We start from the raw sequence: 15461 nt of genomic DNA on the forward strand, positions 1-15461 counted from the left end.
AAAAAAAAAAAAAAAAAAAAAAAGGAAGCGATAAAGTCAGTCAGGTTTGGGTCCTAGCAGTTCCACTCTATGGTCTAGGTGGGTGGGCTCTTTCCTACCTAGTAGTATGTAAAGATGCTTTGAAGGAATAGTCAGGACACTAATAGCAAGCGACGCCATTTTAGTTGTTACACTTAGCAATGGGATGAATAGGATGATCACGGACAGGGCAGGGTATTAGCCCGGGTAGGATGGTCTCGGGAACCCTAGGTCCTGTAGATATAACTCAACAGAATAGCCACAAGGTGGCGCCAAATCAGACCGCACAGACCCCCGCTCAGGACGCAGGTCCAGGATTGGGCACAGGAGTCTATTAATGGTTCCAGAGCTAAGGGTCTGGGAACCCTCTTCTTCAATCCAGGATTCCTCGGTCCAGGGGCCAGGCCTCAGTGGAGCCCATCTGTGGGTGGATGTGTGGTTCTACCAGCTCAGCCTGGGGATTAGGTCCATCCCAGTCAACAGAGTAGAAGTTCTGCTCCTGGGTCTTTCTCCAGCTGAGTTAACGGGAAGGCAAGATGGGTTCCAAACCAGTCAGGTGGCCACGCAACAATTCTGAGCAATCCGCCGCCAAAAGTTATGTCTGCGACTGCTGAGAGCCACTTCTGCTGCTTCTTGGAAAACGGCTTCCACGTTGTCATGGAGCCGAGCTGAACACTCAAGATAGGCCACTGCTCCCACAGACCTTGCCATATCGTGGCCCTGCCAAAGAGCAGTAGGAGCTACTATGAATTTGGGATGCAGAGTGAAACTCACATTTGGTCTTGCTGCAGCCCTTTTGGCAATGCCAGGAGTCTTGAGGAAAATAGTGGGAAGTGGGGCTTTTCTAGGGCACCTTCAGTGGGCAAATAATCTGTGTTGCAGAGAAGGGTATAAAACCAAATAACATGGACCCCAGGGGTCTCATTTGTGCTATACATATTACCTATCTGTCCTGTCAGAACCTCCTTGAGTATTCTGGGTTCTGCTTCCAAGTGCTGACCCTTCCTGACTGCTGACATCCTCCAAGACCCCCAGTGTGTGACACACATGGCACTGTAGAGAATTATCCCTCTCCAAATGACTCTCCCCCAGGGCTAGCTTCCTACCTACCCTATGGTAGGTCACAGGCTCCAGTCTTTTCTTCCGAAGATTGTTCACCAGCACCTTGTCCTTACGCAGGTCTATCTTGCAGCCCACAACAATAATGGGCACTCCCTTGCAGAAATGTGTCACCTCTGGGTACCACTGCAGAGAAAAGGGTTGTGTGAATCACTGGGAGTCCGGACCTTCAGTGGGAAACTCTTTGTTCTATCAGTGTACCCAGTGCGGGTTCTCATTTAAAATGTTCTATGCCTTGTTTTGGGATGTAGCTCAGTTGAGTAGGGTGCTTGCTTAGCGTGCCCGAAGCCCTGGATTAGATCCATGGCACCACATAAGCCAGACCTGTAATTGCAGGACTCGGGAAGCAGAGGCAGAAATATCAGAAATTCAAGATCATCCTCAACTACAGAAGGTTCAAGGCCTAAGTCAGTGTCTCGAGGACACAGGAAAGTGTAAATAATTTAATTTTCTTTTTTCTTTTCTTTCTCTCCTCTCTTCCTTTTTTTTTTTTCTTCTAACACAGGGTTTCTCTGTATAGCCCTGACTGTCCCAGAACTCACTCTGTAGACCAGGCTGGCCTAAAATTCTCAGATTCTGAGAGATCTGACTGCCTCTGCCTCCTGGGTGCTGAGATTAAAGTTGTACATCACTAACACCTGCTTCTCTCTTCCTTTCTCTCTCTCTCTTTTTGGAGACAGGGTCTTTCTACATACCCCTGGCTGTCCTGGAATTCACAGTGTAGACTGGAATGGCCTCAAACTCAGATCCCCCTGCCTCTGCCTCACAGTGCTGGGATTAAAGTGTGTGCCACCCCATGCCTGGCTATAATTTTCTATTTTTAAAACAAGATTGGTGTGTATGAGCCTTTTGTCAGTATGCATATCTGTGCAGCATCTGTGCCTGGTTCCCTTGGAGGTCAAAGTGGGCTTCTGATGCCCTGGGACTGGAGTTGCAGGCATCTGTGAGCTGCTATGTGGGTGTTGGGAGTCAAACCCAGTAGAAGAGCAGCCAGTGCTCTCAACCTCGGATCCGTCTCTCCAGTCCCCCTGTGTATTTTCATGCCCTACTGGCAGATTCTGTAGTTGAGCCCATTATAAATGCAGTCAGTAAGACATAGAGGACTTTATAACTTATCATTGGTCACACAGTTGGAGATGGAGGGATTTGAGCCCAGTAGGTGGGGCTCAGAGTCCAGCTTCTTTCTCCCTCTGTCACCAGCAAGGTAAGGACTTCTTTGGCTACCTTTCAAAATGGGCCAAATAGGCGTTTATTTAAAAGTAACTAAGCCAGATATGGTGGCACAGAGTTTTAATACCATAACTTGGGAGGCAGAAGTAGGAGGATCTCTGTGAGTTTAAAGTTAGCCTGGTTTGCTAGCCTGGTCTACACAGTGAATTCCAGGATAGCCAGGGTTAGGCAGAAAGATCTTGTCTTTAAAAAACAAAAAAACAAAGAAAGAAAGAAAGGAAGGAAGGAAGGAAGGAAGGAAGGAAGGAAGGAAGGAAGGAAAGAAAGAAAGAAAGAAAGAAAGAAAGAAAGAAAGAAAGAAAGAAAGAAAGAAAGAAAAAGAGAGCCGGACAGTGGTAGTACACACCTTTAATCCCAGCACTTGGGAGGCAGAGGCAGGTGGATTTGTGAGTTCCAGGACAGCCAGGGCTACACAGAGAAGTACTTAGGAGTCAGAGACAGGCAGATCTCTGAGTTCAAAGCCAGGCAGGGCTACATAGAAGTCCTTTGCCTCAACAGGAGGGAGGACCCCCAGAAGAACATCAGGGATGAGTTATTTTACACATATCTAGGGCACCAGAGATATAGAGGAGGTTTCTCATCTTCAGGAGTACATGGCTGTTTGGTGGGCCACTCAGGAAAGGCTGCTAAAATTCTCTGGATCCTGGAATTAAATGGAGCCCAGGTAGTCTCTCTATACTCGATGTTCTGTCCTTGGAAAGGGACTGCTGGGTGGCTCCACTGAACCCAACTGTGAGACCTCAGCTGGACAAGCCTGTAAGAACTTAGACACCAGGCTCGCTTCCTTTAGAGCAACCCCGCACTGGATTCAGGACCTGCTCTTCTGGCTCTCCCAGTTGTCCCCATTCTGCCCCTCCTCTCCCACAGGCTCTCCTCTTCACTAGCTGGTCTGGCTCCCTGGGTGGCCTCCTCAGGACCCTTGGCTGTACCCTGCCCAACTGGTGCCTCCTCAATGGTTTCCCAGGCCAACCCCACATTCCCCACAGGGGACCTGCAGCTTCCAGCTCTCAGTCCTGTTCAACTCCACCCTACCCCAGGCTGCTCCTCACCCTGGGGAAGAGGTAACTGCCTTCTACTTGTTATGGTTCAACTTCTCTCTTATCCACCTGCAATCCATCAGCAAATCCTGGGGCTCTGCCTTCTAGGAGAATTCAGAATCTACCCACTGTTTCCACTTCATCATAGGCACCACTGTCCCCCCGCCCCCGTCCATCCCTAATGCCCACGAGGGCCTGGTGCAGAGGTATGCTGAGGAATGTATGTAACTGACTACCTAGGCTCCACCCCAGAGCTGCCACTCTAATAGAAAATGATCCAAGAAGAATGGCATCTTGACTGTACATGGTTGTCAGGATGATAAGTCAACAAATACTCATGTAAATGCCAGAACAGTGCACACTCCATGGCATGTTCTTTTTACTTTTTCGAGACAGGGTTTCCCTGTGTACCCCTGGCTAGTTGGGGGAACTTAACTATCTTGATAGGGGTGACTTTAAACTCAGAGATCCTCTTGCCTGTCCTTGCATGCTGGGACTGTTACCATGCCAGGCATGGCAAGTCTTTTGTTTGTTGCCGTTGCCATATCTGTACCGTTGTCTTTCCTAATGCCGTCACTGCCCAAGGGAACCTGGCCATGTACTGCTTACGTGGAGGCCTTAGCAAGTCATGGGTAAGGGGCTGTGCCTGGGCTGGGCAGAAGATCTCAAAGGATTGCATCTTTGATCCTTAAGGGTAGCCTTGGGAAGCCCTCTTGGTTCTAGGGCATCGTGAGAGGACACTGACTACCAGCAACGGCAGAAATGGAGTGGACGGGCAAGAGCAGCTGGAGTTGGACTTTATGTTCACATGACTTACAGCAGGCCCAGGCTAGGGAGACAGCCTGAGTCACCAGCACTCTCAGCAGCGTCAGAAGGGGAAAAAGCCAGTGTTCTAGCCTGTGGGTGACTATAGGCAGGAGCCACTGGATTGAGAGTCAGAGCAGAGACTCAGCGGCCACACTTCTATGTGACCCCGAACAAGTTGCTGTCTTGTTCTGGGTCTCACCGTACCTATGTATCTATCAAGCCCAGACACATCTGAGGCCTGCCAAACTTTTTTGTTTGCTTTTTTATTTTTTGTTTTTAGATAGGGTTTCACTATGAATCCCTGAATTCACTATGAATAGCTCACTGTGTAGACCAGGTTGGCCTTAAACTCCTATAGATTGCCTACCTCTGCCTCCTGGGTACTGGGATTAAAGGCGTGTGCCACTATGTCTAGCACTTTTTTTTTCTTTTCTTTTCTTTTTTATTTACTTATTTATTATATGTAAGTATACTATAGCTATCACCCAGAAGAGGGTGTCAGATCTCTTTACAGATGGTTTTGAGCCATCATGTGGTTGTCGGGATTTGAACTCAGGATCTTTGGAAGAGCAGTCAGTGCCCTTAACCACTGAGCCATTTCTCCAGCCCTTCTTTTCTTTTTTACTGTGTGTGGATGTTTTGTCTGTACCATGTGCACACTGTGCCTGTGGAGGTTGGAAGAGGACCTCAGATCCCCTGGAACAGGGGTTACAGGCAGCTATAAACCACTGTGTAGGCGCTGGAATCCCCTAGAGGAGCAGTCAGCGCTCTTAACCTCTCAGTCATCTCCAGGCCATATACTTAAAAAATGTATTCATTTAAAATTTTTTTTAGCTCACTATATATGTATGAGTATTTTGCCTGAATATATGTATGTGCAACACATACATGTCTGATATCCATAGAGTTCAAGAGAAGATGTCCGATCTGGAGCCAGTGTTATGGATGGTTGTGAACCACAACATGGGTGCTGGGAACTGAGCCTTGGTCCTCTGCAGCAACAAGTGCTCTTAATTACTTACCCTTTATTGTTTTTAAAAATAATGTGTGTGCATATGTATTTGCCTGTAGAGTCCAGAAGAGGGTGTCAGAATCCCTGTAGCTGAAGTTACAGGTGGTTGTTAGCTCTCCCATGCAGATGCTTGTGCCCCCCCTCCCCCAGCTCATTGTGTATCTGTGAATGGCCTGGAACTCACTATGTAAACCAGACTAGCCCCAAGCTCATAGAAATATCCATGCCTCTGCCTCTCCAGTGCTGGAATTAAAGGCCCATGCCCAGCTCAGTATGTCCTCTTAACCACTGAGCCATCAGCCCAGCCCCAGGCCTGCCAAGCTTTGATAGCTGACAGGGTAAATAGTGATGAGCAGTGGCCTGGAGATTGATGCTATTCCCTCCATCACCCCAGCACCTACCCGGTTGGAGACGTTGTCAAAGCTGTTTGGATTGGTCACATCGAAGCAGAGGAGCAAGACATTGGCATCAGGATAGAACAAGGGCCGAAGGCGGTCATAGTCATCTTGCCCTAGGTAAAGGGGAGGAGTCACTGCCTATGGTCCTCCTGCCTGCTCTCAGTGTCTCCAACACCAGGGAGGTCACTTTAGCAGACCTGGGCTTTTAGAGGGTGGGGTCAAGTTTTGTATCTCATGTGAATGTCCCCTTGGGGTGGCTCTTACTTGGCTTGCTTGTGGTTTGTGGCAGCCTTGGCCTGGAGAAGCCATGGCTGAAAGATCCTGTTGAAGGGGTGAGTGCAGCAGAGGCCAGGCTTAGGAACCCACTCTGCTCTTGCTTGTTTGTGCAGTGAGGGCAAGGGCAGATATGACACCAGCAAAGGGTCTGAGCAGGTTGAATATAAGGGGGCTTCTGAGTCCCAGAGTTTAGTTTTGAGCTAACTCAGGCCAGGAGCCTGGGGGGCACAGACCAAGGTCAGGAGGTATTAGAGAAGATAAATTCAGGGTACAAAGCTTAGGAGGCCAGGGCCAGTCTATCTCCTGAGCTGCCCTGGGCAGGAGATGTGGGCACATGCAGGCAAGGAGTTGAGCTTCCTAGGGCCCCTCCTGCTCCAGTGCTGTTCTCTGGAGACCGGCTGGCCTCCTGGGTCAGAAGCCATTGGGGATCCCCTTCTCTTCCCTACCTCCTCTCAAGCCCCCACCTACCAGCTGTGTCCCAGATTTGGAGGTGCACAGGTTTACCCTTCCTCTGCAGAGTGGCGTAATAGCGCTCAAACACTGTGGGACTGTAGCTCTGAAGAAGAAAGAGGACAGAGTTAAGTTTTTGAGGGTTCTGGGGCAAGCCAGACCCCAGGAATGCCTACCCAACTACCCCTCACTATTAGTTGTTTCTGAGAAGGCCTCCAGTTCTCAGTGACCAGGCTTGGGGAAAGGCCTAGAGCTTGATGCCAGGAAAGTCCCCATTCTCCTCGGCCATGTTTTCCTTGATCATACACAGGAAGACTGAAGTCCCTCTCGTGTAGTAGAACATTACATTAAGGAGTCAGGCACTTGGCACACAGCTTGGTACAAAACCAGCATGCCATCCATGCTGGCTGCTGACATTAGCTTTGTCCAGTGTCCACTGGTGAGCATTCACCTGAGCTCTCCCCTCTTCCCGGGAAGACATTAGCCTACACTGGCTTCTTCCCTTGTTCATTCACATATTCATATAGCAAACTTTAGCCCTTTCTCCAGGCCAAGGAACGTCTTGAGCTTACGATCCTCCTGGTTCCATCTCCTGAATCCTACAGAGACAGGCACCACCACACCTAGTTTGTGTGATGGTGGAGATCGAACCCAGGACTTTATGTACGTCAGTGAGCACTCTTACCACCTGAGCTGTATCCCTAGCTCCCATTTGTTTGCTTTTCATTGCATTTATGGTGGGGGGGCACATGGCAGACTACCTATGTAGAGGTCACAGAACAACCCTCAAGGGTCTGTGATCTCCTTCTATGCGGGTCTTGCGGATGGAACTCAGGCTGTCAGGTTGGTGGGGAGTTCCTTTACCTGCTGGGCCATCCCCTCCCTCTCTCCCCTTTGTTTGTTAGACAAGTTCTAACTACAGCTCAAGATGGCCTACAACCTAACTGCAGTTTTCCTGCCCCAGCCTTCTGAGTGCCAGGATGGCAGGTCTGAGCCATCACTCCCGGCTCAACCTCCTCACTTGGCCAGGACCAGCTCATAGGGTCATAGTGTGGGGACACCCTAGTTTCTTCCTTCCCCGTATCAGGCAGGGCTCCTACTCGCCTGTGACTTCATGCCTGCCTGTCTGATGGCCAGACTGTCTGTCAGTCCTCTGAGTCAAGCCCTGGTCAGCTGGAAGGGACAATCATAGAGATGGGCCACTATGTTCTCTAGGGCACCGGAGGCATGCAGGGGAGGGAGGAGTAGGCACCTGGAGAAATATGGGGAAGATGGCAAGGGGCATGGATAGGAGCAGACAAGGGCTCAGGCAGCCTTCCTGCCCCTCTGTACATGCTCTGCCCTTGGCATTTGTTTCCTACTGGGTAGTTTGAGGATAGCACTGGCTTTGAGATGAAATGAGCATGGCTTAGGACCCAGTTCTGACAACCACCAGCTGTGTGTGGTCTTGGGCCTGTACCATCACTGGTTAAGAGAAAGAGTATCACCTCAGGATGGAAAGTGAAGACCTGCTCCAGCATTTATGGTCACGACTCACCTGCTTGACACTGTCCACACCAGCCCTGTCCGTCCCTCTGGACACTTCCTTTCCCACCCCCACCTGTGGTGGTTTGAAGAGGCTTCGTCCCCACAGACTCGTGTGTTTGAATGCTTGGCTTATAAGAAGAGGCACTATTAGGAGGTGTGGCTTTGTTGGAGGAAGCGCATCACTGTGGAGGCAGGCTTTGAGGTCTCCTATGCTCAAGCTATGCCCACTGTAGCACACAGTCTCCTGCTGTCTTCTGCAGATCAAGCTGTAGAACTCTCAGCTCTTTCTCAAGCACCAAGCCTTTCTTTACAATGCCATGCTTCCCACCATGACCATAATGGACTGAACCTCTGAAGCTAAGCCAGCTCCAGTTAAGTGCTTTCCTTCAGAAGAGTTGCCATGGTCATGGGGTCTCTTCACAGCAATGAAACCCCAATTAAGACACCAACTGTAGTCTCTGGCCTCTGCCATAGAGCAAGGACTGCCACAGTGGAGATAGAGACCCCGTGTAGCCACCCACATACCAGTTGAGGGCCTACAAAAAAGCTCTTGGGAGACACAGGCCAGTGTCTCACAAATGCCTGTGAACGCCCAGGCCCCATGCTCTCTAAACTCTTGACTCCCACAACCTCAGTAACATCAAGAGGCTCTGAGGGAATAGGGCTAGGCAGAAGTAGAACTGGTACTGTGTGTGTCTTCAGGAGCCACTCCAGCCACCTGCTTCTTGTGAGGTCACCAGTTCCTGCTCCCGACATCAGCCAGACCTGAGGTGAGCTGGAAGGGGCTGTGTTGGCTTCGTCACTGAGCAGCGTCACTGCCCTGCCTCTTAATTTGGAATGTGACTTTATACCTTTTGTGGTGTTCTTTGCTTCCACCTCCTAGGCAAAAGTGCCTAATCTTTTTTTTTTTTTTTTTGGATTTTTGAGGGTTTCTCTGTATAGCCCTGGCTGTCCTGGAACTCACTCTGTAGACCAGGCTGGCCTCGAACTCAGAAATCCACCTGCCTCTGCCTCCCAAGTGCTGGGATTAAAGGCATGCGCCACCACGCCTGGTTATCTTATCTGTTGTATTCAGCAAGAGACTGGCTTGGGTTGACCCAGGACAGAGATGACTCAGCCTTGGTCCTGCCCTCCTGAGGTTCACAGATAGATGACCATTACAGAATGAGGACAGGGTTCCCCAGGTAGGTCACCTGTGGGAAACTGGAGCAGTCTGAGGACGGCAGATTTGAATAGTTCTGCAGGTGGGCACTCTCTTGCCACCTCCTGTCCCTGTATTATAAGCCACTCAGAATGGCTGTGTTCTCAGTGCCACCTGAGACTTCTTGGCGAAAAAGGTCTCTCTGCCCCATAAGCTCTGTTTTGCCCCTTGGGCCGTAAACTTGAAGTTGGAGGTTAGCCAATGAAGATCACAGAGGCTTCTCCAACCACTCACTCCTCTGCCCTTTGCTGCAGGCAGAAAGCCTGGAAGACAGGAACCTGTGCAGTGGATGTGGCTTCAGAGGTCATGGAGTGCCCTAGGGAGGGGGGGGCGGCAAGGTGACCCGAGTGCAGATCAGAGCTACCTTCATGTTCTCCTCAAAAGGCTCTGCCTGCAGTCACACTTGGGAGGTGGAGGCAAGGATCCTTGGGGCTAGAGAGATGACTCAGCAGTTAAGAGCACTGACTGCTCTTCCAAAGGTCCTGAGTTCAATTCCCAGCAACCGCAAGGTGGCTCACAACCATCTGTAATCGGACCCGATGCTTTCTTTGGTGTATCTGAAGACAGCTGCAATGTACCCATATAAATAAAATAAATAAATCTTATTTTTTTTTAAAAAAATAGGCATCCTTGGCTACATATGGAATCTGAAGTCAGCCTGGACTACCCAAGACCGAGACAAACCAGCCGGATGGACAGCGGCAGCACACACCCGTAATCCCAGGCAGAGACAAGCCAATCTCTATGTTTTAGGCCAGCCTGGTCTAAAGAGAGAATTCCAGAACAGCTAGGACTACACACACAGAGAAACCCTGTCTCTAATAGTGGTATTTCATACTTGAAGTCACAGCACCATGGAAGCAGAGGCAGGAGGATCTTTGATTTGAGATGAACGTAGATTACATACAGAGACTTTATCTCAAAAAGAAAACTAACTTACTAACCAAAATATAAAATATAAAAAGAGCTCTCTGTCATGCCAGGGGCTTCCTAGACAAAGGAAGACTAAGGACAAGGTGGGTCCATCCCCCTGGTGACCACTCTGGCCTTCTGTCCCTCCAGTGTGCCCCTCAAGTGGTGGCACACACCTTTAATCCCAGCACTCGGGAGGCAGAGGCCAGCCTGGTCTACAGAGTGAGTTCTAGGGCAGCCAGGACTATACAGAGAAACCCTGTGAAAACACACACACACACACACACACACACACACACACACACACACACACACACAAAACCCCATACACAGTTCGTGGACTTAAAGGTGTTTCCATATGAAATTGGTATGGCTCCTGCTGTCAATGTCACCGTCTAGAATGCCTGACCCAGGCCAGTGATGCAGAGCCCTCCCTCACCACCTCCACCTTTAGGTGCCTCCTCTGATCTCCTGGTTCCCACGATGGTTGGGTTCCCAATGGGCAGTACCTAAAGACCTAGAAAATATCTCCTATACTTTAATAAAAAAAAACCAAAACAAAAAAAAAAAAAACCAAAAAACCCCAAAAAAACCAAAACTGTAACTGGTCAAAGAAGGTGACGTCAGCTTTGCAAACCGCAAAACCAAAGGCTCTGAGATGGGTATGGTGGCACACACATGTAATCTGAGCAATCCTGGGCCGAGAGACAGGAGGATTGAGCGTTCAAGCCTCCACAGTAATATCCTGTCTCAAAAACAAAACAGGAACCACTAAAGTAAAACGACAAAAATACAACAACCCCCCTCCCCCCCCCAAAAAAAACCATAAAAACCACTGGTATTCAGAGTAGCAAGCAAGACTGTGCCCTGTTTGCCAAATCAGCTTCTCTGGCCCCTTCCATCAAACTACCCACTTCTGCACAATCCCAGAGGCTGGAAGGATGTGGGGGCAGGAAAAGAAGGCATGCTGCTGAAGGCAAACCCACAGACGCACAGGACCCCCACTCCTCGTGGAGGCACAGAAGGAGAGCTCAGCCACTGTTCTGGTCATGGGGTCCTCAAGGACTCACAGTGACAAGCCTAGAGAGCCAGGATGCACCAGGTACCGCAGGGAGCCGGTCATCAGCCTTCAACCTCACTGTCCCAACTTTCTTCCCCCTATCAGGCTGCTCTGAGAAACTGAGGCTTGGTTAGAGTCGAAGCAAGGCATAATCGGACTCTCCAGAGAAGGGTCTCTGTTCCAGTTTTCCTCTCTAAGGTGAAGCATGGGGATTTGCACCATAGTGGATGGAGAAGTGATGTCGCCCAACGAACATCACTTACTTTCAGCACTCTTCTACACGCTCCGGTAGGGGCTGTCAGTCCTATCGCATAGTTAAGGAAACAGGCACAGAGAGGTTAAGGGACTTGCCCAAAGGCACACAGCTGTAAGAGGCAAAGGCTTGATTTTACTGCTGCCAGTTGAGCTCCAAAGTCCTCACACTCTCTTCGCCAAGTAGTGACAACAACTGCTCTCTTAGGATTTGCTATTTCCCCAGGTGGCCTAATTCAGTCCCTGTGACACCCCTCCCCCTAAGTGCCATTAGTCCCACTTCGCTTCTACTGGCTAAAACTGAAAAACTCTGCCTTCCACTCCAGGCTCTGTTGAGATTCCCCCTAGGAGGCTAGAGCTGGGTTCTTTCGAGGCAGCTCTCAGCAGACCCGCACATGGGGGTGTCCCAGCGCAGGGCCAAGGGTGAGAGCACTCACCTCTGGGAAGGCCCCTTTGGCGAAGACCATCATCAGTGACGTCTTCCCGCAGCCCCCGTCGCCCACCAGGACCACCTTGACCGAGCGCCCGCTGTGCGGCGCCTCTTCTACGGCAGCCTGGGACGCGCTCATCCCGGGCTGGCGGACGGCGGTGCGCGGAGCAGCAGGCGGTACGCGGCGGGCTGGCTGCGGCGGGCGCGGGGCCGGCCCGGCGGGACAGGAATGTGGAAGGGGCGGGGCGGCGGGAGGAAGTGGGAGCGGGGCGGCAGGGACAGGAGGCGGCCTGGGGGGCGGGGGACGCCCAGCTCAGGTGAGAAGCCCCGGACAAGATGGGGGTGCGGCGCCCGGCCAAGGGTGGACGCTCCTGGGGTCCGGTCTCCTGGCGTCCTGTCTAGCCACTCAAGAAAGACTTTTGTAGCATCTACTGCGTGCAGTCACTGAGGCCGCAGGGGTTGGCGGAGACCTACGCCTCCAGAGGGCACCAGGGCTCGTGGGAGAGTAGACAAGAACTTGGAGAGAGGCTGGGGACAGGGAAGGAGGAAGCACCTGGACCATCTGCAATGGGTGGGAGGTGATTTTTTTTTTTTAAATGAATGAATGGATGATGAATGAATGAATGAATGAATGAATGAATATGAGTTTCTGCTATTTGCGGACCTCCTCCAAATGTTGTAGGCCAGATGAGAAAGGAGTGGCCCGGGCATGCCCTTGTGGGTCACTGCAGGACCTCTTCAGTCAGCACCAGGAAACTTCAATGAAGGTGGATTACCACGCATCTCACCCAGGCAGCCAGTGAGCTAGGGAAAACTATGGAACCTTTCATCTGTAGAGCTCAGAGCTGGCTCTGGCATATGGCAGATGTCATGAATGGTTCATATTACGGTATATAGTATGATGACCTTTAAGTTTTATTTTTTACGTGTGTGAGCGTTTTATCTGCATGTATGTCTGTGCACCCTGGTGCCCTCTGCACTCGCAAACCCTGGAACTGGAGTTACAAACATTATGAGCTACTATGCGGGTGAACCTGGGTCCTCTGGAAGAGCAGCCAATGTTCTTAACCTCTGAGCCATCTCTCCAGCTCTTTGGTATTATGTTTAATCAATGCAAATGATCCTTAGTTTCTTAGAGTCTGGGGACCCTGCACTGTTCCGATCAAAACCTCGACTGTGAGAAGCCTAGAATGGGAGACAGGAGAAAGGAAAAGGGGCTCTTCATCTGGGGTAGATAAGGAGGACCCTCGGATGGGAGAGGCAGAGTCTTGAGGAAAAAGCAACAGAGGTGTTTCAAAAAGGACATCGAAGAGACTGGAGTAAGGTAGCCACGCCCCCACTTCTTAGCGACAGGACAGAGGGCGGGACTTAGCTAAGGAACTAGTATCCGGTTGGTGGAGCACTTTGGATTTCAGGAATAAATCTTACTTTTCTCTAAGTCTCCGCATCCTTCTTTATGATCAGATTTTTCTTTTTAACTTTTGGTGAGCATAAGTGGGCTGGAAATGTAGCCGCGCTGCTCGGATGCTTAACCAGCTCGCATGAAAGCCTCCGTCCCATTCCCAGTTCCACATAAACCGGACTTGGAGATCCATGCTTCTAATTCCAATACTGACGAAGTGAAGCCAGGAAAATCTGAAGTTCAATGTCAGCTTGGCTGTACAGTGAGTTCAAGGCCAGCCTGGATTAGATACCTCCCCAGACCTCTGACTGGGTGTTTACATGGAAGCTAAGTGGAACGTGGTCAGAAGTCTTTGGGTTTCACCTCCCATGTCTTCATCTCCCATTGTATTCAAAGTCAGGCAGGTGAAAATGACCTTCAGTTCTATTTGATCCTCACTATGTCTCAAGGAGGCAGTTTCCAGTTTCCCTCCAGAGCTGTATGGAAGGAGCCTTCCCAGAAGCCTCTCCAGCTCCACCTTTTGGATGCCCCTTCCCCGAAACTGCCACAGGGTTGGGCAGGACTTGGCATGAAGCTGGGTGTGTGGCTGAACAGGATGCCCAGAAGGAGTGGTGAGGAGGGGCCCTCCCCCCACCCTCCTCTCTAGTCAGCTGTCAGCCTAGGCATTGCTGCTGCTGTCATAAGGCCAGTCTGGGAGGCAGGCGGAGCCTAGACCAAGGGTGGAGGAAGCTGAGAGTCAGGCGGAGGCTGCCTCGGTTGCTATAGGGATAATCACTCTAATGATACACTTGACAACTGTCACACGTTGCAGTTTCTTTGTATACCTCATAATAACAGCCCATACTAATGGGTGATAGCTGCTATTCAGGGACTGTCCACCAAGAGGCAGGATTTGCTAGTTCCATTTTACAGAGAAGGATACTGAGATCTAGAGAAAGTGACTTCTTAAGGGGACCCTAAGGCTGTCCCCAAATCTCAGTTCTTGTACATTATTGCTGTCAGGTCTCACACTGTGAAGTAGGCTTCTACTTCTTGTTTTGGAGACTTGGGGATTGAACCCCAGAGGGAGGCAGCTGCTTGGATTGAGCCAATAAGACCCAGAGCCAGGACTTGGTCTTACCATGTCCCGTCCAGCCTCATCAACATTCTATGTTCAGGCTCCTGGGAGAGGCATATCAGTCAGTCATTGACCCATGGCCATCTGCCCTGGTAGCCAGGAATTTCCCCAAATCGGACATTGCTGGACTCTGGACTACACTGTTTTCCTGAAGTTTATTTTTGGAGTGGGTTGGGGTGGCCACACAGTTGGCCTCACTGGGGTGCCATTTGCTGTTATTCTGTTTACTGTGGCTGCTGCTGACTTCCGGCTGTGGGTGACTCAGCCCCCCTTCAGGCCCCATCAATTCCAAGCTGAGAATCTTTTATGAACCCCGTGTAGCATGTGACTGCCCTGGAGGCCTCAGAGTGGCAGGGGAGGTGGGGCCAGCATCGGTCTGGAATGTTGTTATTGGTGCTGCAGATCTCCAGCAGAGCCATGACCTCCTCAGAGCCGGGGCCACTGCTGACCCATTTCTGTACCCCAGACTATCTCAGACTGGCGCCAGCTGTGGTTCCGGATATTATGTCTAATTGACAGGCTGGACAAACATAGCAAGAGAAAGGAACGGGTAAGTGAAGAAAAGAGGGAGGGAAGGACAGAGGAAGCAGAGGGGGCAGGAAGAAAGAAGGGAAGGAAGGAAGAGGGGGTTTGAAAGAACAAGACTGGCCAAATGGCTGAGTTTTGTGGTGGCACATGCCTGTAACCCCAGCACCCAGTAGGCAGTGATTCTCTGTGAGTTCAAGGCCAGCCTGATCTACATAGCAAGTTCCAGGCCAGCCATGGTTATGTAGTGAGACCCTGTCTCAAAAATAATAAGTGCATAAGTAAGCAAACAGATGGAGGAGAAGTGCACATAACACGTGACAAGAGGCGGGGTGTGCTCTGCAAAGAAGTCATTACCTTCTGCCCTCTACTTGCTCCAAGAACAAACCTAACTTTCTGCCCCATTTTCTGGCCCCCTTCTATATTCTGCAGCTAGGCATCACAGGCTGTTCTGATTCTTTACTGCCACCGTGTGGCCACTCTGCTCTCTGCAGGTTATTCCTTGGGCTTTCCTCTGGGGTTCCTGGCCTAGGGTACCAGGTGTTTGAGTGAATGAGGTCTTGCCCTTGCCTTTGGGAAGGCTTGGGTAAATTTCCTCAAGCCTTTGTGTGTGCGCTTCATGGCTTCTCTCTTTAGTTCCAATCATCAGATTCCAGAAGCCCTTGGGCTCAGCTCAGACTATGCCACT

At 50.5% G+C, this 15461-nt stretch overlaps 1 protein-coding gene across 3 annotated transcripts; it reads right to left on the minus strand.

Moving 5' to 3' along the window:
* Positions 1–145: 145 nt before the first annotated feature.
* Rhod (ras homolog family member D) lies at positions 146–11945 on the minus strand. 3 transcript variants are annotated; one of them, XM_021202615.1, is made up of 5 exons: positions 11737–11945; positions 6366–6453; positions 5625–5734; positions 1129–1263; positions 146–738 (listed from the first exon to the last, which is right to left on the minus strand). In XM_021202615.1, the coding sequence occupies exons 1-5, from the start codon at positions 11866–11868 to the stop codon at positions 571–573; spliced, it is 633 nt and encodes a 210-aa protein (XP_021058274.1). In that variant the 5' UTR covers positions 11869–11945; the 3' UTR covers positions 146–570. The 3 variants fall into 3 exon arrangements, with proteins under 3 accessions (XP_021058274.1, XP_021058267.1, XP_021058282.1); XM_021202623.2 differs by having other exon boundaries at positions 595–738; positions 1125–1263; positions 11737–11931; XM_021202608.1 differs by having other exon boundaries at positions 146–1263; positions 11737–11932.
* Positions 11946–15461: the final 3516 nt, after the last annotated feature.

This window comes from Mus pahari, chromosome 1 (assembly GCF_900095145.1).
Source record: "Mus pahari chromosome 1, PAHARI_EIJ_v1.1, whole genome shotgun sequence".
NCBI lineage: Eukaryota > Metazoa > Chordata > Mammalia > Rodentia > Muridae > Mus > Mus pahari.

Bases quoted from the DNA above. Each gene is read 5' to 3' on its own strand.
- Rhod (XM_021202608.1), bottom strand. From the start codon at position 11,868: ATGAGCGCGTCCCAGGCTGCCGTAGAAGAGGCGCCGCACAGCGGGCGC. The intron at 5,735-6,365 runs GTAGGTGGGGGC...CCCTTTACCTAG, and splicing joins CCAAATCTGGGACACAGCTG to GGCAAGATGACTATGACCGC. The intron at 1,264-5,624 runs GTAGGTGCTGGG...TTTTCTCTGCAG, and splicing joins TTGACAACGTCTCCAACCGG to TGGTACCCAGAGGTGACACA.